This window comes from Staurois parvus, unplaced genomic scaffold (genome assembly GCF_062004578.1).
Source record: "Staurois parvus isolate SC_StPar_1 unplaced genomic scaffold, SC_StPar_1.0 ptg000432l, whole genome shotgun sequence".
Taxonomy (NCBI): Eukaryota; Metazoa; Chordata; class Amphibia; order Anura; family Ranidae; genus Staurois; species Staurois parvus.
In genome coordinates this window covers 14,033,419-14,058,191 of record NW_028318228.1, presented here as the reverse complement: position 1 = coordinate 14,058,191, position 24,773 = coordinate 14,033,419, and the positions used below count along the sequence as shown (strand labels likewise).

The window sequence follows — 24,773 nt, the reverse complement described above, 5'->3', positions numbered from 1 at the left end:
ATGAAGGTTGCATTCGAGGCGTATCTACATTGCCTTTCGAGCTGCATTTTTGCCAAATTTTGATACATTTTGCGCTTTTTTTTTTTTTTCATTTTTAAAAATTTTTCTTGTTGCTGGGCAGATAAAAAATGCAGCAAAATTGCACTACATGCTTTTCTGCAGCATTCCCATTGCAGTCTGTAGAGCCAAAAACGCAATGTTTTGCAGTAAGCAAAAGTCCCTGACCCTTTCCAAAAAACGCACTGGGTGAAAACGCGGAGATGTTCACACCTATGAAGGTTGCATTCGAGGCGTTTCTGCATTGTGTTTTGTGTTGCATTTTTGCCATATTTTTGATGCATTTTGCTTTTTTTTTTTTCTTCATTTTTTTCTTGTTGCTAGGCAGATTCAAAACGCAGCAAAAACGCACTACATACCTTTCTGCAGTGTTCCCATTGCAGTCTATAGAGCCAAAAATGCAACGTTTTGCATTAAAAAAAAGTCCCTGACCCTTTCCAAAAACGCACCGGGTGAAAACGCAGAGATGTGAACCTGTCCCATAGGAAATCATGGTAAATGGACTGTACTGCGTCTCTGCAAAACGCTGCAGAAAACGCTTAGGTGTGAATCTGGGGTAATATGTAAAGTTGCACATTTATCATAGCCAGATGGAATATTCCATTTTCCGATCAAGGTCTATCGTAACGGTTTCTGATGACTAAATAATAACCGCTGTCTGTCTGTTGCCATGGAGCTGATGTCATCCTTTTGTATAGTTGCCTCGTTGCTTTTCTCTACTGGGTTTCCTTGGCAGGACGCAGAATTGGATTGCCAGACCTTTCCCCCCTCCACCGTTCATGTTATAATGACCTGAGCTTTGTTAATGAATTTGTAGGCTGGTGCCAGTTTAGTAAGTTGCCAGTTATGCAGAGAATTTACAGGCTCAGTGCAGACAGTGTTCTTAGAGGGAATCAAAGCCAGAGCCCCAGCCCTGCAAGGATCAAGCACTGGACACATGGGGGGGGGGGGGGGGGGTCTAATTATAAAAAATATATTTTTAAAAAAATCACCATTCTGACCATATTTCGCTTAACCACTTCCAGAACGGAGACTTCTACCCCCTTCCTGTCCAGGCCAATTTTCAGCTTTCAGCGTTATCACACTTTGAATGACAATTGCGCGGTCATGCAACACTGTACCCATATGAATTTTTTAGCACTTTTTTGAGACAGATAAAGCTTTATTTTGGTGGTATTTATTCACCACTGGGATTTTTTTTTTTTTTTTTGCTATGTAAATGGAAAAGTCCAAAAATTTTGAAAAAAAGTTTTTCCTATAACATTTTGCAAAAAAATTATATTTCATTATAAATCTTCAAAATTTATTCCGATATCTTTTTAGTAAAAAAAAAAAAAACCCAAATTAGTTTATAACCAAAAATTATATTTTTTTAAACTTTTTGTTTACATTTTTTTTTTATATTATTATTATTTTTTTTTTTTAACATACTGTCACCCTAGCAGTACAGTGTCACCATGGTGACACTGTACTACTTGTGGTGGGTGATGAAGATTTTTTTTTTTTTTTTACACCCTTAAAGGCTGTACAAGCAATCATTTCTCTTTCTCTCTGGCTGCATTCTTGCAGCCATTGAGAAATACTGTGAGAGCTGTGATTGGTCACAGCTTGTCACATGGTACAAGGCTGCTGTGAATAGCCCTGTACCATGTGACCTCTGTGATCATTCACAGATTTCACACGTAGTAAGCAATGATGTCACAAGTGATATCTTGCTTACTACTCTGCATGTGATCACTGATTGGCCAATCAGTGATCACATGATTGGGACCTTGCACAGAGGTCCGGTCCAACGATCGGTGTTCCACTGTGTCCGGAGGACACAGCGGGCTCCGGATCGCGGTGTTGCACTCTTTCAGGGAGCGCGCACAAGTAGGGGGTGGGCAGGCATTTATAAACGGCCACCCGACCCTGCACTGCCACCGTCCGGCCCTTTATATACAACGACCAGATGGGAAGTGCTTAATACAGTGATTTATTATCATTTTCAGTGCCATCTAGTGGTCATAATGTGGTCTTAGTCCTGAAATACATTACTCTGGAAAATACCACATTATGGCCAATAGATGGAGCTGACAATCACAGGAAATCACTGTAATAGGCAGAATACAGTCAGAATGCAAAAGGCTGTTTCATTGTGACATCAGAAATTTTTATAAGTAGACCCCTTATCCACCTTTGGGGGAGATTTACTAAAACTGGAGCACTCAGAATCTGGTGCAGCTGTGCATGGTAACCAACCGGCTTCTAACTTCAGCTTGTTCAATTAAGCATTGACAATAGAACCTGAAAGCTGATTTCTATGCACAGATGCACTAGATTGTGCACGCTCCAGTTTTAGTAAATCCCCTTCCCCCATCCTCCATGGTGTTCAATATGTACTTAAAGGCTAACACAACCTTTCTGTCTATGGTACATCCATATTTAAAGTTGCTGTAAACCCAGCAAGTGAGGTGACTGGCCTTAGGTCATACACTGAAATGAAACAAATCCTTCCACATAAGTTTTACCAGTTTATCTCAGTCTTCTCTACTGCTGTAGAATTTATAAAGCTTGTCTGAGCTTCCAGAAAGCAGGTCTAACGTTATACTATGTAGGGCTCAGTGGGAGCTGACTGGAAGGAAGGGACACCCCCCTTCACACAGCACACAAGAACAGAGCTGAGGATGTCAATCACATATTGTGTGCTGGAGCTCCCTCCCCTGTCATCTTTTCATCTCTTGGTGTCAGGGAAACTTGTCAGAAGTAACAAGAAGGATTTGCTTTGTTCATATTTCATGTCTGAGGTTTACATTAAGGTGAAGTATGGTCACAGTGCGCAGCCCCCAAATCACCTCCCCATTTACTGAATCCAGGGGTTCTTCTCCCTACAGACACCAGCCATTTCATGGTTTCACAGCTTGGTTGAGAGAACAAGCAAATGTGACAGTTTCAGAAAACATGCCAGGAATACGAACTGTTAGTGTTACTAAACCCAGGTCCCTGCATTCACCATACCTGGTCTCCCCGGACCTTGCATTCACTATATCTGGTCTCCCTGGACCCTGCATTCACCATACCTGGTCTCCCCAGACCCTGCATTCACTATATCTGGTCTCCCCGGACTCTGCATTCACTATATCCGGTCTCCTGGGCCCTGCATTCACCATGTCTGGTCTCCCCGGACCCTGCATTCACTATATCTGGTCTCCCAGGACCCTGCATTCACCATACCTAGTCTCCCCGGACCCGGCATTCACCATACCTGGTCTCCCCAGACCCTGCATTCAGCATATCTGGTCTCCCCGGACCCTGCATTCACTATATCCGGTCTCCCTGGACCCTGCATTCACCATACCTGGTCTCCCTGGACCCTACATTCACTATATCCGGTCTCCCCGGACCCTGCATCTACTATATATGGTCTCCCCGGTCCCTGTATTCACTATATCTGGTCTCCCCGGACCCTGCATTTACTATATCTGGTCTCCCGGGACCCTGCATTCACTATATCTGGTCTCCCAGGACCCTGCATTCTCTATATCTGGTCTCCCAGGACCCTGCATTCACTATATCTGGTCCCCCCGGACCCTGCATTCACTATATCTGGCCCCCCCGGACCCTGCATTCACTATATCTGGTCTCCCTGGATCCTGCATTCACTATATCTGGTCCCCCCAGGACCCTGCATTCACTATATCTGGTCCCCCCAGGACCCCGCATTCACTATATCTGGTCTCCCCGAACTCTGCATTCACTATATCTGGTCTCCCCGGACCCAACATTCACTATATCTGGTCTCCCTGGACCCTGCATTCACTATATCCGGTCTCCCTGGACCCTGCATTCACTATATCTGGTCTCCCCAGACCCTGCATTCACTATATCTGGTCTCCCCAGACCCTGCAGTCACTATATCTTGTCCTCCCGGACCCTGAATTCACTATATCTGGTCTCCCCGGACCCTGCATTCACTATATCTGGTCTCCCCAGACCCTGCAGTCACTATATCTTGTCCTCCCGCACCGTGCATTCACTATATCTTGTCCTCCCGGACCCCGAATTCACTATATCTGGTCTCCCCGGACCCTGCATTTACTACATCCAGTCTCCCACAGTACAGAGAACATGTAAATGCAATTATTTTAGTAAATATAAACTGCTCTATACCTTTTCTCATCAGCAGTTACAGCAGTTTTGTGACTTTTAGCAGTGTCCAGCCGGGTGCTGGTTAAAGCTTGTAGGAGGAGTTTCATTTTGCTCTAGGAAGATGCAGGACCTCTGTCTGGACAGTGCTGATTGACCCTGTGGTGATCACATGCACTCTCCCAAGAAAAAAAAACACACCAAACTGAGCATATGCAGAGTGACTCCATACAATATGTCTCATCAGGAGGGGGAGGATCACAGAGGTCAGGATCAAACAGCCTTTTTATACAATGCAGAGGATTGATCCTTTAAGTTTATTTTTATTTATTACAGGTACTTATTTAGTGCTGTCAATCTACACAGCACTTTACATGTGTGTATATATATTGTACATTCACATCAGTCCCTAACCCTCAAGGGGTGTACGATCTAAGGTCCCTAACTTACATTCATACATACACATACTAGGCCAATTTAGACAGGAGCCAGTTAAACTACCAGCATGTCTTTGGAGTGTTGGGGGAAGCTGGAGGAGGCCCACACGGGCACAGGGAGAACATGCAAACTCCAGGAAGGTGGTGCCGTGGTTGGGATTTGAACCCACGACCCTAGTACTACCAGGTGGAAGTTCTAACCATTTAGCTGCTGTGCTGCACCCACAATGAGTATAACCAGCATGCTTTACTGCACATACAGCCATATTTTACTGCTGTGGGTTTAGTTCCTTTTAGTTCAGGAATTCTGATATTACTCCGACTTTCACATCTGCATCTCCGAAGATACTGAAATCGCAAAGTCCGAAATGTCAACCTTATTTTTGGTTTCCTTTTTCGAAAATCACCCCAAAAATGCATCAACTAAGCCCATTGGTGGTTTCATTAGACAGGTAGAAGGTGGAAAGCGTCGTGCTGGGGTAACACATGCATTTTGGTACACTGCCATGCCATTAATTGGTAATGGCACTCCCACATACCATAGCAATGCACCTTCTATGCATTGCAGCACAATTCATGGTAATGCAGTACTGCGAATTGTGGGACATTGCGTCACAAAAACATCATTCAAGCACCTTTTTGTTGCAGTAGGCACCGCTTCAAAAGAATGGAATCTTCTATTCCTCCTATCAGTCCATCCCTCACAGTTATTACTTTTTGTACCACTAGCCCCTCCCTCTTAGATTGTAAGCTCCCAGGATCAGGGCCCTCCTATTCCTCTTGTATTGAACTGTATTGTTGCTGTATTGTCTCCCGTTATATTGTAAAGTGCTGAGCAAACTGTTGGCGCTATATAAATCCTGTATAATAATAATAATAATAATAATAAAAATATATAAATCCTGTATAATAATAATAATATATAAATCCTGTATAATAATAATAATAATAATAAAAATATATAAATCCTGTATAATAATAATAATAATATATAAATCCTGAATAATAATATAATAATAATAATATATAAATCCTGTATAATAATAATAATAATATATAAATCCTGAATAATAATATAATAATAATAATATATAAATCCTGTATAATAATAATAAAAAAAGGACGCCCTAACACAGTGCACGGCATGACACACTTTAACATTTCTAAACGTCCTCCATGGCACGCGCAAAACCCGCAAATTCCATAGAGCTTTTCTAGAAGTAGCCACTGGATGTCACTGTCTACAAAAATATTTCAGTAGACCTAATTGCAAGTCGCTCTCCTCCTTCCCTAGGTCTAGAGAAACATGAAAAGACATAGAATTCATTCAACACAATCATCAGCCAACATTACCGATTTAAATGTATATTTCTCAATAAAACATTTTGGTCTTACAAAGAAAGGGGGGGGGGGTATGACAAATTGGTAGACAAATACTGAACATTAGGTGACCCGAATGAATTGTTTCTTCCTGACCCAGCACTATTTATTCTAGAAAGTATTTTATATGACAAGAAAAAATGAATTAATATACAAGGATGTTATATTGATACTCCGTGGTAGAGTGTATGTGGAGGCAATCTATTGTAAAGGAACAACGGGAAGGTTTTCTTTGTTAGAGGTGTGATCCCATTACTCCATTATACCAGAGATTTAGTGAACAATGAGTGTTCTAGAGATTTTAAGACATAACTCTTTGCCCTCCTTCAGCTCATGAAGTTCACTGAGGGATAATGTCTAATATTGAGGTACAGTGGGTATAGAAAAGAATCCTCCCCCTTTTAAAATAATCACATTTTGTTGCTTTGCAGCCTGAAATGAAGATAGACACAGTTTTTGTTTTATCCAGCTGTATCCAACTTATAACATCCACATGAAAGATATAACACCAACATTTCAGGAATTAAAAAAAAAAATTAAAAACAGAATCACTGAGTTGGAAAAAGGATCATCCCCCCCCATCCTCCTAAAAATGACTTGTAAACTCAATCAGGTGTAACTCATCACCTTCTCAACTCAGTGACTTTCAGCTGTGGTCATTTTGATTAATTCAGCAAGAAAAGACCTTTCCTGGAGCATTTATGCAGGCCATAGACTGGTCGAAAATCAGCCGATTTTTCTTTTAAAAAAACGAAAAATCGGTCGTTCAAGCGGCCGACGTTACCAGCAATGGTAAAAAAAATCGGCCAATTTTCATCCCGTCTACAGCCGGCAAAAAGTGTCCCTGCAGAGAGCTCCGCTATTTCTTCTGACAGTTCCTTGACATTTATAGCGGTTGCAACAATGTATCTATTTGTATCCATTTAGGATACAGATGTTTTTATTTGGAAACATTGTTGCAACCGCTATAAATGTCAAGGAACTGTCAGAAGAAATAGCGGAGCTCTCTGCAGGGACACTTTTTGCCGGACTGGAATTCCTCTTCTTCTTCATCCTCTTCTTCTTCATCCTCTTCTTCATCTTCCTCTTCTTCACCTTCCTCTTCATCCTCTTCTTCTTCTTCTTCATCCTCTTCTTCTTCTTCTTCATCCTCTTCTTCTTCTTTTTCATCCTCTTCTTCTTCTTCTTTTTCATCCTCTTCTTCTTCCTCTTCTTCTTCCTCTTCTTCATCCTCTTCTTCTTTTTTCTTCTTCTTTTTGTCTTCCTCTTGCAGGTCACTGCTCATGCGCAGATTTTTTTATCGGTAAAATATCGTCCGATTTGCCCATCATTGCCGCGAAAATCGGCCGATCGGCAAAATCGGCCGATTTTTTTCCAACTTTACCGATAAAAAAAATCTGCCAAAATACCGAAAAACGGCCGAACATTTAGCCCACTAACGATCCAAAAATCGGCCAATTTTATTTTCGGCCGAAAAATCGGCCGATTTTCGACCCATCTATGGCCTGCATTAGTCCCCGGTAGTGCAACTGAAGCAAACAATCAACTATAGGTGGCAAGGTGTCAAAAGATCTCCAGGATAAAATTGTGGACAGGCACAAGTCAGGAGATGGATGAAAAAAATTTCAAAGGCTTTATCAATGCCTAGAAGCAGAGTGAAGTCTATTATTAAGAGGTGGAAGGCATTTGGTATAACACAGACCCTCCCTGGATCAGGACGTCGCTCCAAGCTGGATGAAAGAGCCAGGAGGAAACTGGTCAGAGAGGCTACCAAGAGGCCTACAGCAAATATGAAGCAGTTGCAGGAACTGATGACAAAGAGTGGTCATTGTGTGCATGTGACAAGAATATCACACATTCTTCACAAATATGGCTTGTATGGGAGGGTTGCCAGAAAAAGCCGCTCCTCAAGGAAGGCCACATGCAGCCACCACTGAGCTTTGCCAAAATGCACCTTGAAGATTCTGAGGCCACATGGAAAAGGGTGTTCTGGTCAGATGAGACTAAAACTGAATGATTGGTCTTAACACTAAACAATATGTCTGGAGGAAATCCAATCCAGCTCACCATCCAAATAACACCATTCCTACAGTAAATCATGGAGGTGGGAATATCCTGTTATGGGGGGTTCTCTGCAGCAGGGACTGGAACACTTGTCGGGATAGAAGGGAAAATGTATGGCGCAAAATACCGTCAAATTCTTGAGGAAAATCTGCTGCCTTCTGCCAGAAAGTTGTCAATGGGAAGAAGATTTTCCTTCCAAGATGACAATGACCCAAATCACACAGCAAAAATCACCCCACAGTGGTTGGAGGAGATAAAGATGAATGTCCTTGCATGGCCTAATCAGAGCCCAGACCTAAACCCCATTGAAAATCTGTGGAATGACTTGAAGACTGCAGTCCACAAATGGTCACCATCAAATGGAACTGAACTTGAGCAGTTCTGCAAAGAGCGGGCAAATATTGCAAAGTCGCAGATGTGCAAAGTTAGTAGAGACATGTCACAATAGACTAAATGTTGACACATGGGGGAGATCCTTTTTCCAACTCAGGGATTCTGTTTTTTAATTTTTTAAAAAAATCCTGACATGTTGGTGTTATATCTTTCACTTGGATGTTATCAGTTGCACTGAGTAAATACAGTTGGATAAAGCAAAAACTTTCATTTCAGGCTGCAAAGCAACACATTGTGATTATTTTAAAAGGGGGGGGGGGTGCTTCTTTTCTATACCCACTGTACCATAGCAGTGCATCTCCAAAAAGGTGAATCTAGTACAGTATTATTCTGCATCAGGGGGAAGTCTCAACATTTTCTAAACAGCCCGGGTTACTGTCCTTAAGACTTTAGGGTGGCCAAATAGTGCCCCATCATTGGTATCAGTAGGAGGAATAGTGCCTCATCATTGGTGTTAGTGGAAGGAATAGTGCCCCATCATTGGTGTCAGTGGGAGGAATAGTGCCCCATCATTGGTGTCAGTGGGAGGAATAGTGCCCCATCATTGGTGTCAGTGGGAGGAATAGTGTCCCATCATTGGTGTTAGTGGAAGGAATAGTGCCCTATCATTGGTGTCAGTGGAAGGAATAGTGTCCCATCATTGGTATCAGTAGGAGGAATAGTGTCCCATCATTGGTGTTAGTGGAAGGAATAGTGCCCTATCATTGGTGTCAGTGGGAGGAATAGTGCCTCATCATTGGTGTCAGTGGGAGGAATAGTGCCCCATCATTGGTGTCAGTGGGAGGAATAGTGCCCCATCATTGGTGTCAGTGGGAGGAATAGTGCCCCATCATTGGTGTCAGTGGGAGGAATAGTGCCCCATCATTGGTTTCAGTGGGAGGAATAGTGCCCCATCATTGGTATCAGTGGAAAGAATAGTGTCCCATCATTGGTATCAGTGGAAAGAATAGTGCCCCATCATTGGTATCAGTGCAAGGAATATTGCCCCATCATTGGTATCAGTGGGAGGAATAGTGCTCTGCTTGTGACAGCCTAAAATGAAAGGGTAAGTGGTAGGAGCCAGCTGGACAAATTAGGGATGAGAGTACCAGATGATGGGAGAGGCGCTAGAACATCCATTCTCAACCTTGGTTCTGTGGAACCCTAGGGTTCCTCCAGAGGTTGCTAGGAGTTCCTTGAGCTGTGGCAGACTGGCTTCCCATTTGCCAGCTGCAGGACACCACTGACCTTTTTTATCTGTCTGTAAGGGTGGCATTTTGACCACCAATGTAAGGGGGCATTATTTCCCTTCTCCACTGATGTAAAGAGCAATTTTCCAACTAACCTCCAGTGAATTGGTTTTATCAGGATTCCCCTAAGGCCGAAAAATGATTTCAAGGATTCCTCTGGATTGCTGTAGAGCAGAGTTTCTCAACCCATAGGGTTCCATGAGAGGTCTCTAGGGGTTCCGCCACAATCTACCTGTCAATTGCAGGCAGTTGACAGGTAGATTGCATCGCCTCTGCTGACACATGCAAAGCTAGGCAGGGAAGCAGCTGTGATAGTGCTGGTTGTGGTATGCAGTTTCCGCCAGCCTTTCCTCCCCTTCTGTCCATCCCAGGTACTTGTATGTGACATCACCTGGGACAGACAGGAGGGGAGGAAGGGCTGGTGGGGAACAACACTCCACAAGAGTACTGATCACAGCCGATTCCCTGCACTACTCAGTATGTGAAGAGTACAGCTGCTACTATAATGTGCTCTGATGTGTTCCTTGTGTAATGTGAACCTCTGTGTGTCCCCTAATGTGCCCTGCTGTGTGACCCATGAAATGTGCCCTGCTGTGTGCCTTGTGTAATGTGTCCCTCTGTGTGTCCCCTAATGTGCCCTGCTGTGTGCCTTGTGTAATGTGCCTTGCTGTGTGACCCCTAATGTGCCCTGCTGTGTGCCTTGTGTAATGTGCCTTGCTGTGTGACCCATGTAATGTGTGGTGGTGTGTGCCCCATAATGAGCCCTGTTTCTATATAATGTGCTCTTCCCCCATGTAATATGCCCTGTCCCTATGCAATGTGCCCTTCCCCAATGTAATGTGCTCTGCCCCATGTAATGTGCCCTGCTCTCATGTAATGTTCTCTGCCACCATGTTATGTGCCAAGTTCCCATGTAATGTGTCCAACTCCCATTTAATGTGCTCTACCCCCATGCAATGTGCCCTGCCCCCTATGTAATATACCCTGCTCTCATGTAGTGTGCCCTGCACCCACATAATGTGCCCTTTTCATATTTAATTTGCCCTGTTGCCCCCCCCATGTAATGTGCCTGCTGCCCCCCCCCCCATGTAATGTGCCATGATTCTCCCATGTAGTGTGCCCTGCTGTCACATCCCCCCATGTAATGTGCCTGCTGTCTGCCCCCATGTAGTGTGCCCTGCTGTCACATCCCCCCCATGTAATGTGCCTGCTGCCTGCCCCCATGTAGTGTGCCCTGCTGACCCATCCCCCATGTAACGTGCCTGTTGCCCTCCCCCATGTAGTGTGCCCTGCTGTCACATCCCCCCCATGTAATGTGCCTGCTGCCTGCCCCCATGTAGTGTGCCCTGCTGTCCCATCCCCCATGTAACATGCCTGTTGCCCGCCCCCATGTAGTGTGCCCTGCTGTCACATCCCCCCCATGTAATGTGCCTGCTGCCTGCCCCCATGTAGTGTGCCCTGCTGCCCCCCCCGCCATATGTAGTGTGCCCTCCTACCCCTATGCACTGTGTCCTCCTGATCCCCCATACCCTGCCCTGCTTCCCCCCTGTACACTACTTCTCGTACATTGGACCATGAACTGAGCATCTGTGCAGAGAGAAGCAAGCAGAAGTTTCACATTAAATAGGTACATTTTAATATTTATTCCGTTATTTAATTTGCTGAGTTCTCAGATTTTTTGCCAAGGGTTCCTCCAAGGTAAACAGGTTGAGAAAATTGCTCTCGAGTTTACTAAAATATTTACAGAGTTATCTCACCTGCATTAGTTTTGAAAAGGGGGTCCAGGCACGGAAACCCCAAAGCCTGGCATTGTTGATCAGATGATACAGTTTAGATGGTTTGGTCGTACTTACTGGACAAACAAAGATTTGGTTCATGCTTTTGTGAGGTTTTAATGATTGCTCTGCTGACCAATATTTCTGTCTCCAGGTGTTGTATTTCCTTATCAGCCTCACCATGGACGCTACCAGCTGAATTTCCACGAAGCTAAAAAAGCCTGTGAGGGTCAAGATGCTATGATGGCTTCATTTGAACAACTTTTTAGATCCTGGGAGGAGGGTCTGGACTGGTGCAATGCTGGATGGTTAATGGATGGTACTGTTCAATACCCCATCACCTTACCCAGAGAACCCTGTGGTGGAAAGGACACTGCTCCGGGGGTGAGGAACTATGGAGAACGTCACAAACACTTGCACAGATTTGATGTCTTCTGCTTTTCTTCTGCTTTGAAAGGTAAGATGCAAAAGGAAAAACAATGTATATATGTTTTTATTACTAAAAAATACCATAAATGTAGATAAGGTGCCTGGAATTTTCCTGCATTTGTTTAGGTACACACAAAAACTTATGTTGAAGGAAGTTTCCATCTGTTCATGTGATATACTCAGGCTTCTGATTGGCGTTTATTCTTCAGGCATGTAGGATGGTTAAATAAAGAAGTCCTGTTGTCCTTTGGCTGAATAGTCAGGATTCCTGCCTCAAGTAGATATGGATTTAAATAGTGAAGATTTGCCATGTTATAGTGAACATTTAGAACTGTGTAAAAGCTGTTCCCCTGAAATTGTACCAGATGTATGCGATTTATTTGGAGACTCATGTATCTGAATTTCGAAATCACAATAGTAACAAATTTCAACAAATCCAAAATAAATTATAAAAGAAAAAAATTATCTGAATTCGAAAATGAATTTGAATTATGGTTGAACTGGATGGACTTTTGTCTTTTTTTCAGCCAGACTAACTATGTAACTATGAATTTGAGCTCATAATTTAATTTTAATATGAAAATGGAAACATGGCAATAAGTAAGGTGTACAATAGAATTATGATTCTTACTTAGGCTGCTTTATAGAATAGAATGTACAGGAATAGAATACGTCCGAATAGTATAGAAAATAAAAGAATTGAATAGAATAAAATAGAAAATAAAGGAATGGAACTGAATAAATAGAAAATAAAAGAAAAGAATATAAAAGAATCGAATAGAGTCGAATAGAATAGAATAAAATAGAACAAATATAGCGGTCTTCCAAAATTCGAATTTTGAAGTTCGCATTTTTAATTAATTTGAAAATAATGAATATATTAAACAAATCAGAATATATAAACAAATTTAAAAAAAAATCTTTCTACCAGAACGAATAGGACAAAATTAAATTATTAACTTAACAAATGAATACGAAACGAAACAAAATTTTCTGTCATGGACATCTGTAAGGTCTCTTTCACACGTTTTTCATCTGTCGGTAAAAGCTGTTCCCCTGAAAATTGTACCAGACATGTGCGATTATTTGGAGTCTCATGAATCTGAATTTCCAAATCACAATAGTAACAAATTTCAACAAATCCAAAATATATTATAAAGAAAAAAATTATCTGAATTCGAAAATGAATTTGATATATGGTTGAACTGGATGGACTTTTGTCTTTTTTTCAGCCAGACTAACTATGTAATTATGATTTTGAACTCATAATTTAATTTTAATTTGAAAATGGAAACATGGCAATAAGTAAGGTATGCAATAGAATTATGATTCTTACTTAGGCTGCTTTATAGAATGTACAGGAATAGAATAAATCTGAATAGAATAGAAAATAAAAGAATTGAATAGAATAAAATAGAAAATAAAAGAACAGAATATAAAAGAATTGAATAGAGTCGAATAGAATAGGAAAAAATAGAATAGAATAAAATAGAACAAATATAGCGGTCTTCCAAAATTCTAATTTTGAAGTTCGCATTTTTAATTAATTTGAAAATAATGAATATATGAAACAAGTCAGAATATATAAACAAATTTTAAAAAAATCTTTCTACCAGAACAAATATGACAAAATGAAATTATTAACTTAACAAATGAATACGAAACAAAATTTGCTGTCATGGACATCTCTAAGGCCTCTTTCACACGTTTTTCATCTGTCTGTAAAAGCTGTTCCCCTGAAAATTGTACCAGACGTGCGATTATTTGGAGTCTCGTGAATCTGAATTTCCAAATCACAATAGTAACAAATTTCAACAAATCCAAAATAAATTATAAAGAAAAAAGTTATCTGAATTCCAAAATGAATTTGAATTATGGTTGAACTGGATGGACTTTTTTCCTTTTTCAGCCAGACTAACTATGTAACTATGAATTTGAACTCATAATTTAATTTTAATTTGAAAATGGAAACATGGCAATAAGTAAGGTATAAAATAGAATTATGATTCTTACTTGGGCTGCTTTATAGAATAGAATGTACAGGAATAGAATGAATCTGCATAGAATAGAAAATAAAAGAACTGAATAGAATAAAATAGAAAATAAAGGAATGGAACAGAATAAATAGAAAATAAAAGAACAGAATATAAAAGAATCGAATAGAGTCAACTAGAATACGAAAAAATAAAATAGAACAAATATAGCGGTCTTCCAAAATTCGAAATTTGAAGTTCGCATTTTGATTTAATTTGAAAATAATGAATATATGAAACAAATCCGAATATATAAACAAATAAAAAAAAATCTTTCTACCAGAACAAATAGGACAAAATTAAATTATTAACTTAACAAATGAATACGAAACAAAACAAAATTTTCTGTCATGGACATCTGTAAGGCCTCTTTCACACGGGGTTCCGTATGTCCGTTTTTCATCTGTCTGTTTAAAAACGGACCCCCATGTATTTCTATGGACTTGCGAATGTAAACAGATGAACATCTTTTTACATCCGTGAATGTCCACATCCATTAACATCTGTTTTTTGGACCAGAAGGAACCCCTATTTTTCTTCCGCAAAAAAAAACAGATGTCAAAGGATGTAAACGGACTGAAAACGGATGAAAAACCGGATGTAAACTCAGCCGTTTTTTTCTGTGAAAAAACGTGACTGAACTGAAGAAAAAAAAAAACTGAACGCCCGTGTGAAAGGACCCTAAATTTTACCTTGCGTTTTCAAGTTTTCCTGAAAAACATTGCAGTTTACTTCCTATGTGAGTGTGCTTAGGCTTGGGGCTGAATTTAAAATGAAACTGAATTTAAAAAATCAAAAAAAGAATTTTTATGTTATAGGGAATATGCAGAAATGTCAATTATGCCCAAACAGTAACCTGATCGATTTACCTTTTCCCTGGAATTAGTTCTCAGAAACAGCAGCATGCTATGTGAGTGTGCATTACTTATGAATTCGATGTATAATCCACTTGAACACAGCTGAATTGCTCTTTCAAAATGGCATTGTGTTTTGTGGCTTTTATCAAATCTAATAAATATTATTTCCAGTTCTAGATAGACTAGATAAGTGCCGTTAGGTTTTTATTGCTGTCTGTGTTAACATTGGGGACACTAAGCCCATAGGGCTCAATTCTCACAATCATACCCTTGATGTGAATGGGGGAATCCTCCCTGCTGAGCTATTGTATTCTGGCTCTAGGGAGACTTTCCATCAGAATACACTGATTAGTGCTGCTGGCTATAGCCGGCAGCACTGATCCTGCGGCAAACATCTGACCGGGCAGTCATACAGGAGTCGATTAGTAGCTGGACTTCTGTACAACTTCATGTATGGATGGCATTACTCTTACATTCAGTCTTTCTGATCCTGATGTACTGATAGCCGATCTCATTTCTTGAGGCCCTTAATATGCCAGGACAGTAAAAATCCCCCAAATAACCCCTTTTTGGAAAGTACAGTCTGAAGTATTAAGTAAGAGGCATGGTGATCCTCAGGACCCACATTTTGTCCTTGGTCATTAAGTTGCGACCCAAAAATAATTTAATTATTTTAGACTCTAGACATACTACAGGAGATGACCAGAGACTGTGGACATAGTACAGGAGATGACCAGAGACTGTGGACATAGTACAGGAGATGACCAGAGACTGTGGACATAGTACAGGAGATGACCAGAGACTGTGGACACAGTACAGGAGATGACCAGAGACTGTGGACACAGTACAGGAGATGATCAGAGACTGTGGACACAGTACAGGAGATGATCAGAGACTGCGGACACAGTACAGGAGATGACCAGAGACTGCAGACATAGTACAGGAGATGATCAGAGACTGTGGACACAATACAGGAGATGACCAGAGACTGCGGACACAGTACAGGAGATGACCAGAGACTGCAGACACAGTGCAGGAGATGACCAGAGACTGCAGACACAGTGCAGGAGATGACCAGAGACTGCAGACACAGTATAGGAGATGACCAGAGACTGCAGACACAGTATAGGAGATGACCAGAGACTGTGGACACAATACAGGAGATGACCAGAGACTGCGGACACAGTACAGGAGATGACCAGAGACTGCAGACACAGTGCAGGAGATGACCAGAGACTGCAGACACAGTGCAGGAGATGACCAGAGACTGCAGACACAGTATAGGAGATGACCAGAGACTGCGGACACAGTACAGGAGATGACCAGAGACTGCGGACACAGTACAGGAGATGACCAGAGACTGCGGACACAGTACAGGAGATGACCAGAGACTGCGGACACAGTACAGGAGATGACCAGAGACTGCGGACATACTACAGGAGATGACCAGAGACTGCGGACATAGTACAGGAGATGACCAGAGACTGCAGACACAGTACAGGAGATGACCAGAGACTGCGGACACAGTACAAGAGATGACCAGAGACTGCGGACACAGTACAGGAGATGACCAGAGACTGCGGACACAGTACAGGAGATGACCAGAGACTGCGGACATAGTACAGGAGATGACCAGAGACTGCGGACATAGTACAGGAGATGACCAGAGACTGCAGACACAGTACAAGAGATGACCAGAGACTGCAGACACAGTACAGGAGATGACCAGAGACTGCGGACATAGTACAGGAGATGACCAGAGACTGCGGACATACTACAGGAGATGACCAGAGACTGCGGACCTTTGGGGGGGGGGGGGGGGAGTGGGTACCTGACTTTGACAGGTACCCACTCCCACTTCCACGGAGTTGTCCTCCCTCCCTCCCCATCTTCTGGGACACGTGACAGGTCCCAGAAGACTGGCGGACCATTCACAAAGCGCAGCACTTCTCGTACATGCGCAGTGGGTGAAGCCGCAAGCTGTCACAGCTGGGTGCCCACACTAAAGATGCCGGTGCCGGGGAGAGAAGACCGTGAGGACAGTGCTGGAGTGAGGAACAGGTAAGGTTCTGCTGCAGAGAAGAGCCGTGCGGCCGGCCCAGTATTCTGACATGGCGGCGGGAATAACGGGCCGGCCTCTCCATATTTCCTCCATGAGACGCACAGACATTTTCCCCCATTTTTTTTTTGGGGGGGGGAAGTGCGTCTTATGGAGTAAAAAATACTGTATGTTGTCAGGGCCCCAGACATTGTATTGGGGTATTAGAGAGGCCTGGATGGCACTTGCCCCATGACCCAGTCCGCCCCTGGTCATGCCCCACTTTTGGATTGCGATCCATTACTTGAGAAACATGGCTTTAGAATCACTTTAATGTACATGAGCCTCAATATTTCAGATTTACCTGACCCCGTCAAAAAAGGAACGTGATATTTTGTAAACCTGACCCCAGTTAAAGAAGTAAATCGTATACAAATCACTATACATTCCCTTTCATCTCATTCACTTTTGATTATTTCTACTGGAGGAACATAGGCTGATTGATACTTTCTTCTATTTTCTTTCTATATAAGTCAGCTTTTATTTTTAGGTCAGCGGTGCATTACGGGAAATCCACAAATAGTTTATTACAAGAGCTTCATTGGTACCTGCAAGCATCTCCTCTTACAGAGTTTGTTTTATGTCACCCTGACTGAAAATCCGTAATGCAAGGCTTTAATAATCCTCATGAAAAGCAGCTTTCACTCAGGTTTCAGTGTAAATATAACAAACATAAGGTATATCTAAAACCAAAAGTTTTTTTCCAAAGAGCAGGGAATGGTCAAACTCCTCTGAGGTTATTTCTGCCATCTTTATCCCATTGGACAGATTTTCATTGACTTCCTATGCTATTGACCCAACGGGAACGAAGAGGAAATCTATGCAAAGTCATGGAATGCCATCAGTTGTCAGTAGAGCAAGTGTCCACATTGGAAGATTTCCTCATTATTACTATTTTGGTACTACTCTAAATTTTTGGGTTTTCATGACTTTCAGTTCCATTGACTTGGACAAAAAGAGAAGGTGACTATCCTCAGTGGGGGGCACAGATGGCAATAAAAACCTGCCAGGGTTTCTAACCCGTCACAACTATTCAAAGCTGAAAAATGTTTGGCTTAAGAAATATTTTAACCACTTGTGGCCCGCCTGCCAGCATTTTACTATGGGCGGGTGGCTCATACAGGCACAATTATGTACCTGTACAATGTCTGTGTCTTCAAGGTTCGGGACTCGCGCACACGCCCTCCTGGCGACTCCCGCTGTGATTTGATGCAGTGGGATTTTGTCAGCAAGGATTCATGGCTGAGACTTGCTGATTGACTGTGTCCAATCACAGCCCAGAGCCCTGTGTTGACAATCAACACAGGGCTCTGTACAGAGAGAACTATCTGTTCCTTGTCCCTGCAAAGCAAGAAGAAGGAACAAACAGATATTTAGTAAAAAAAACCATTTGTAGAGTGACAGTGTGCAGTTTTATCACTGATCACTATATTTATTTCAGGTACTTATATAGCGCCATCAATTTACGCAGCGCTTCACATATATATTGTACATTCACATCAGTCCCTAACCCTCAAGGAGCATACAATCTAAGGTCCCTAACTCACATTCATACATACACATACTGGGGACAATTTAGACAGGAGCCAATTAACCTACCAGCATGTCTTTGGAGTGTGGGAGGAAACCGCAGCACCTGGAGGAAACCCACGCAGGCACAGGGAGAACATGCAAACTCCAGGCAGGAGGTGCTGGGGCTGGGATTCGAACCAACGACCCTAGTACTGCCAGGCGGAAGTGCTAACCATTTAGACACTGTATTAGTGTCACTGTCACTCAGTCAATTAGTGTACCTCCAAGCCAGTGTTAGTGTCAGATTGCCCGCCACACTATCACAGTCTCACTATAAATGGCTGATTACCGCCATTACAAGTATAAAAAATAAATAAATACAAATTCCATTATATGAGGGGTGTTCTAGTCACACAGGGACTCTTAATTTTACAGGTATAAAAGGGATGCTGGGGTGGTGGTACTACACGCAGTAGTAAGTGGCAAGTATGCTGCCTATATTATTGATAGGCGGCACACCTGTTGTGGGCCAGTCCAGAGACCGATAATCAAGATGGCAGACAAGAGTGTTAGTGCGTGCATGGAACAGCGTGCGGTGATGAAGTTTCTTGTGGACAAAGCACACAACCCGTGGATATCTACAAAAGACTTCAAGCACAGTACGGTGATGAGGCGCTCAGCCGCAGTAACATCTGAATAATGTAACATTTCAAAGATGGCCGTACGTCTCTCAGTGACGATCCCAGCCATGGTGGTTCCCAACCCACAGCAGTCATTTCTGTAAACATTCAGTACGTGGAACGCCTGATCCTGGATAATAGACGCATAACTTGTCATGGAATTGCACAAGAGAAAAGTCTTTCTGTGGAAACTGTGAACACAATAATGATGCAGTGAAGGAGGCTATCCTAGGATGGTTCAGGCATACTGACAGATCTAGGCTGAAGCTTTCCAGGCATTAGTTAAATGCTTGGATAAGTGTATAAAGGTAGCAGAGGAGTATGTCGAAAAATAAATGCAGTGTCCACTCCTTTGAAATTTGTTCTTTCCTTATATAAACACAAAAGTCCCGGTCTGACTTGAACGTCCCTTGTATATACCATAGTTTTTAGACATTCTAACTTTACACAAACCAATCAATATAAACTTATTGGGATTTTAGCCTAAAGTTATGAAGAAATTAGATTTTTACATTTTTTTATCGGATATTAAGCAGAAATAAAAAATATTGTTTTTTTTTTTTAATTTTAGTTTATTTAACAATAAACAAAAACCCCAGTGGTGATCATTTACCTCCAAAAGAAAGCTCTATTTATGTGAAAAATTATTGAAATTAAATATGGGTACAGTGTAAAGTAGCACAGTGCTAAATAGCAATAAATGCCCTGATCATGGGGGGGTAAAACTTTCCAGAGCTCAAATGGTTAAGACAAAAACATTCTTTCTTTTAAGTAGGATAAACCTTGCCTCTATCAACATTAGAAGTTGTATCTTCTATCTCTTCTTGAACCCTTTTCATTTTCTGTCCCACAGGTAGGGTTTACTACCTAGAGCATCCTGACAAGCTCACGTTTGCTGAAGCCAAACAAGCGTGTGAGCAAGATGACGCTAAGATCGCAAAAGTTGGCCAGCTCTTTGCCGCATGGAAATTCCTGGACTTTGATCGCTGTGATGCTGCATGGCTGGATGATGGCAGTGTTCGATATCCCATTGCCTTCCCCCGACTTAACTGTGGACCTCCAGAACCTGGTGTTCGAAGCTTTGGATTCCCAGAAAAACACAAGAAATTTGGAGTATTTTGCTATAAAATGAGCTAAACACGTTAGCATCCCCACAAGGGCGGTTTGAACATGTACCCAGAGAAGAACTTTATTTGGCCCAAGTAACAAGGTGGACATATGGATAAAGGAGAGCAAGGTTCTGCCAAGCAAAGATGTCACCTTCAGTGATGGCAACATAAGACTATTGTAAAAAAAAAGTCAGAGAGCTCCTTGAAAGCATATTGGCGATGTCATATAGTCATTTATATTGCATTTCTGTAAAGACTATTTCTCAAGTTGTTATATTTTATTCTTGTTTTTTTTTTTAAGGAACGTAAGAATAATACTAACTATGATGTAACAATAGGACTTACCAGTCCCGTAAAGTCCAATATATAGACTATAAAAATCACAGCACAGAAGAGGTTGTGTGCATGAGGGACATTGTGTGTGTTTTTTTTTTTCTTGGGGTAAATTTATTACAGTATTGAAAATTTATATGGACTGTTTATATGAGCAGTATACAGTGCACTGCAGTGTACAGCAGCCTTTCTTAACCTTTTTACCCTAGAGCAGGGGTCTCCAGACTTTCTAAACATGGGCGGGGGGGCAGATTGTGGCCATTGGGAGAAGACATTGTCCTGGCATCAGTGGGAGCAAACAAGGCATCTGGTATTCGGGGGAGGAATAGCACCCCTTTGTTGGTGTCAGTGGGAGGAATAGTGCTCCATCATTGGTGTCAATGGGAAAAATAGTGCCCCATTATTGGAATCAGTGGGAGGAATAGTGCTTAATCATTGGTGTCAATGGAAAAAATAGTGCCTCATCATTGGTATCAGTGGGAGGAATAGTGCTCCATCATTGGTGTCAATGGGAAAAATAGTGCCCCATCATTGGTATCAGTGGGAGGAAAAGTGTCCCATTGTTGGTGTCTATGGGAGAAATAATGCCCCATCATTGGTATCAGTGGGAGGAATAGTGCTTCATCGTTGGTGTCAATGGGAAAAATAGTGTCCCATCATTGGTATCAGTGGGAGGAATAGTGCTTCATCGTTGGTGTCAATGGGAAAAATTAATGCCTCATCATTGGTATCAGTGGGAGGAATAGTGCTCCATCATTGGTGTCAGTGGGAAAAATAGTGCCCCATCATTGGTATCAGTGGGAGGAATAGTGCCCCATCATTGGTATCAGTGGGAGGAATAGTGCCCCATCATTGGTATCAGTGGGAGGAATAGTGCTTCATCATTGGTGTCAATGGAAAAAATAGTGCCTCATCATTGGTATCAGTGGGAGGAATAGTGCTCCGTCATTGGTGTCAATGGGAATAATAGTGCCCCATCATTGGTATCAGTGGGAGGAAAAGTGTCCCATTGTTGGTGTCTATGTGAGAAATAGTGCCCCATCATTGGTATCAGTGGGAGGAATAGTGCTTCATCGTTGGTGTCAATGGGAAAAATAGTGCCTCATCATTGGTATCAGTGGGAGGAATAGTGCTCCATCGTTGGTGTCAATAGGAAAAATAGTGCCCCATCATTGATATCAGTGGGAGGAAAAGTGTCCCATTGTTGGTGTCTATGGGAGAAATAGTGCCCCGTTGTTGATGTCAGTAGCAGGAATTATACCCCATTGTTGGTGTGAGTGGGAGGAAAGGAATAGTGTTTTGTGTCAGTGGGGTGAAAAGTGCCCCATGGCCCAGATAAAAGCAAGCAAAATTTGGAGACCTCTGCCCTAGAGGAACCCCTAAAATAAATTTCAGGTCTCGGGGGAACCCTTACTAAAACCAATTAATCAGGAGTTAATGGGGAAAATGTCCTTTACTATGGTAGTCGGTAGGGATAATGCAACCCTTACAGTGGTGGTCAGAATGCCACCCTTACTGACATCTAAAAGGATAATTGGGTCAGGATGTTGGTTTTGCCAAGAAGCATTGACTCTGGAACTATGCAGGCAGCATCAGATGTGAGGCACTACAAAAGGAAGCCCATGCAACCTCTGGGGGAGTTGTAGGGTTCCACAGAATTTTGGTTGAGAATGGCTGCTGTACATTGCTGAACCGTACAGTATCTCTGTTCTACAGATCACCAGCAGAGGCACCATTCATTGTAAGCTCAGAAAAAGCAGTCAATGTGCAAATGTTAGGCAAGCCAACAAGAAGAAAGGTTTGTCTTTAGAAGTATTTTCTATTTATTGAGAAATACCTTTGCAATGATTCTTTTTTTATGATGTATGATACAGATTAAATCTTGGAAAAATCCACATCTGTGTTCTACAGGTTCTCTGTGTGCAAAATAACAGCATGGATAAATAGTCACATATTTTTTCTAGTTTTGGACTGAATGAGGTAGGACCAGAAATTTTGTCATCTGTTTGTGTTCCCGTTCTGCAAATTCAACCTCACTATTTGCCTTGGTGGCCATTGTCATAGCCCAGAAAGTAAGGGTAAATACAAAAAAATGTTTCTATGCGTTTGGAAGATTTCCTCCTACTTCCTGTTGTGCCTCTGGGACAGAAAGTAAAGGCAAATCTCCAAGCTGGGATACTTATACAGGTTATAACCTTTCCTCATTCTATCCACAATAAAGAAAAAAATTGGTTCCTATTTAAAGAACTAGAAAGCAAAATATTTCTACATCTTGCACTGAAATATCTGATTACTAGATCTATTATACCTCCAAAATATATATCAATACTATTTAACCTGCTAAACAAACAGGAAATTTGTTGTCCATGGATGCCTTGTATGCTGTGCCAATGCCCATACTTACCATAACCTCATTGTGAATAACACGTGAAGCATAGAATGAAAAGTTGGCGCCATGTTCTATGGTCAGTCTGGATAAAAGCTTTGCTTCATAAAAAATTTCTGTAATAACAAATTATACTTAAATGGGGGGCTGACAGGATGTCCCACAATAGCTAGATAGCCATTTTCAGCAGAGGTAGCCAGTCCTGGAGAGGTGGAGATTTATTTATTTATTACATGTACTTATATAGCACTGTCAATTTATAACCCTCAAGGAGCATACAATCTAAAGTCCCTAACTCACATTCATACATACACATACTGGGGACAATTTTGACAGAAGCCAAGTAACCTACCAGCATGTCTTTGGACTGTGGAAGGAACCCGGAGTACCTGGAGCACAGGGAGAACATGCAAACTCCAGGCAGGTGGTGCCGTGATTGGGAAACCAATGACCCTTGTACTGCCAGGGGGAAGTGCTAACCATTTAACCACTGTGCTGCCCCTGAGATCCACCATAACCACTTCAATACCGGACACTTTCACCCCCTGTCTGCCCAGACCAATTTTCAGCTTTTAGCGCTCTCACACTTTGAATGGCACTTACTCAGTCATTCACTGTAAAATATTTTTTTTAAGACAGATAAATCTTTATTTTGGTGGTATTTAATCACCACTGTTTTTTTTTGCTAAATAAATAATAAAAGACCAAACATTTTGAAAAAAAAAACGTTTTCTTAAAAAATTAGACCAAAATGTATTCTGCTACATTTCTTTGGTGAAAATAACCCAAATTGTATATGTGTGTGTATGCATACTATTTAGTCTGCAGGGAAGTAATAGAGACTACAAACTATGATAGACAGTAAATCTATCAATGCTGATGAACTGACGGCCTGTCTCATTTTTTTTTTGAGGTCCGAAAATGCCAGGACAGTACATTTACCCCCCCCCCCAAAAAAAAATGACCCCTTTTTGGAAAGTAGAAATTTAGTAAGAGGCATGGCGAGTTTTTTGAAGTTGTAATTTTTTATCACAATATTTCGGAAAATAAAGAAATTAAAAAAAAGGTTTTTTTCACAATTTTCTTTAACCTACTGTAACCAGTGCAGTACGGTGTCATCACACAACTGGCGTGGCGGTGATCAGGGACACTGACAGATGACCGTAAGTAAAAAAACAAAAAAATAACTTTTTTTAAAAAAAAACATTTTTTTAGATTTTTTTACATACAGTGACCAGAGCAGTGTTACCATAGTGACACTGTACTACTCTGGGAAAGTGATCAGGATTTTTTTTTTTGCACACTGGTTGCTTATAACTGGTAATCACTGGTATAAGCAACCATTTTTATGAATTACATTGAGTACTATTGTGAAGCTGTGACTGGCCACAGCTATCACATGGTACAGATGCACTGTGATTGACCCTGTCTGTACCATGTGTTCACTGTGACCAATCACATAGATCAGGGGTCTCCAAACTATGGCCCTCCAGCTGTTGAAGTACAATTCCCTTCATTCCTCTGCCTCTGGGAGTCTTGCCTGTGGAAGTCAGTCTTGCAAGGTCTCATGGACTTGCAGTTCCTCAACATCTGGAGGGCCATAGTTTGGAGATCCCTGACATAGATCAACAAAATAGTACTCAATGGCTTTGAATGAAAGCCATTCACTGTACAATTGCTGCAGCACAGCCTGTGGGGTGCACGAGGTGCAATCCTGGGAGGATGTCATATGACGCCCACCCAGGATGGCATCGCCCCCGCTCGACCGTCATATTACAATATAAGATGTGCAGATATGTTACCGAAGGAGGAAATTTAATCTGGTTATTTTTTTTGTAGCTAAACTAAGAAAAATTTATTTTTTTGTCTGGAATTC

At 41.7% G+C, this 24,773-nt stretch overlaps 1 protein-coding gene across 1 annotated transcript in view; it reads left to right on the top strand.

The window, feature by feature from the left end:
- Positions 1-22,406, top strand: part of HAPLN3 (hyaluronan and proteoglycan link protein 3) — a 107,123-nt gene extending 84,717 nt beyond the window's left edge. The window contains exons 4-5 of the mRNA XM_089687671.1: positions 11,615-11,917; positions 19,923-22,406. Coding sequence (XP_089543797.1) covers positions 11,615-11,917; positions 19,923-20,206 — 587 coding nt within the window. The 3' untranslated portion in view covers positions 20,207-22,406. The remainder of the gene's footprint in view (positions 1-11,614; positions 11,918-19,922) is intronic.
- The last annotated feature ends 2,367 nt before the right edge of the window (positions 22,407-24,773 follow it).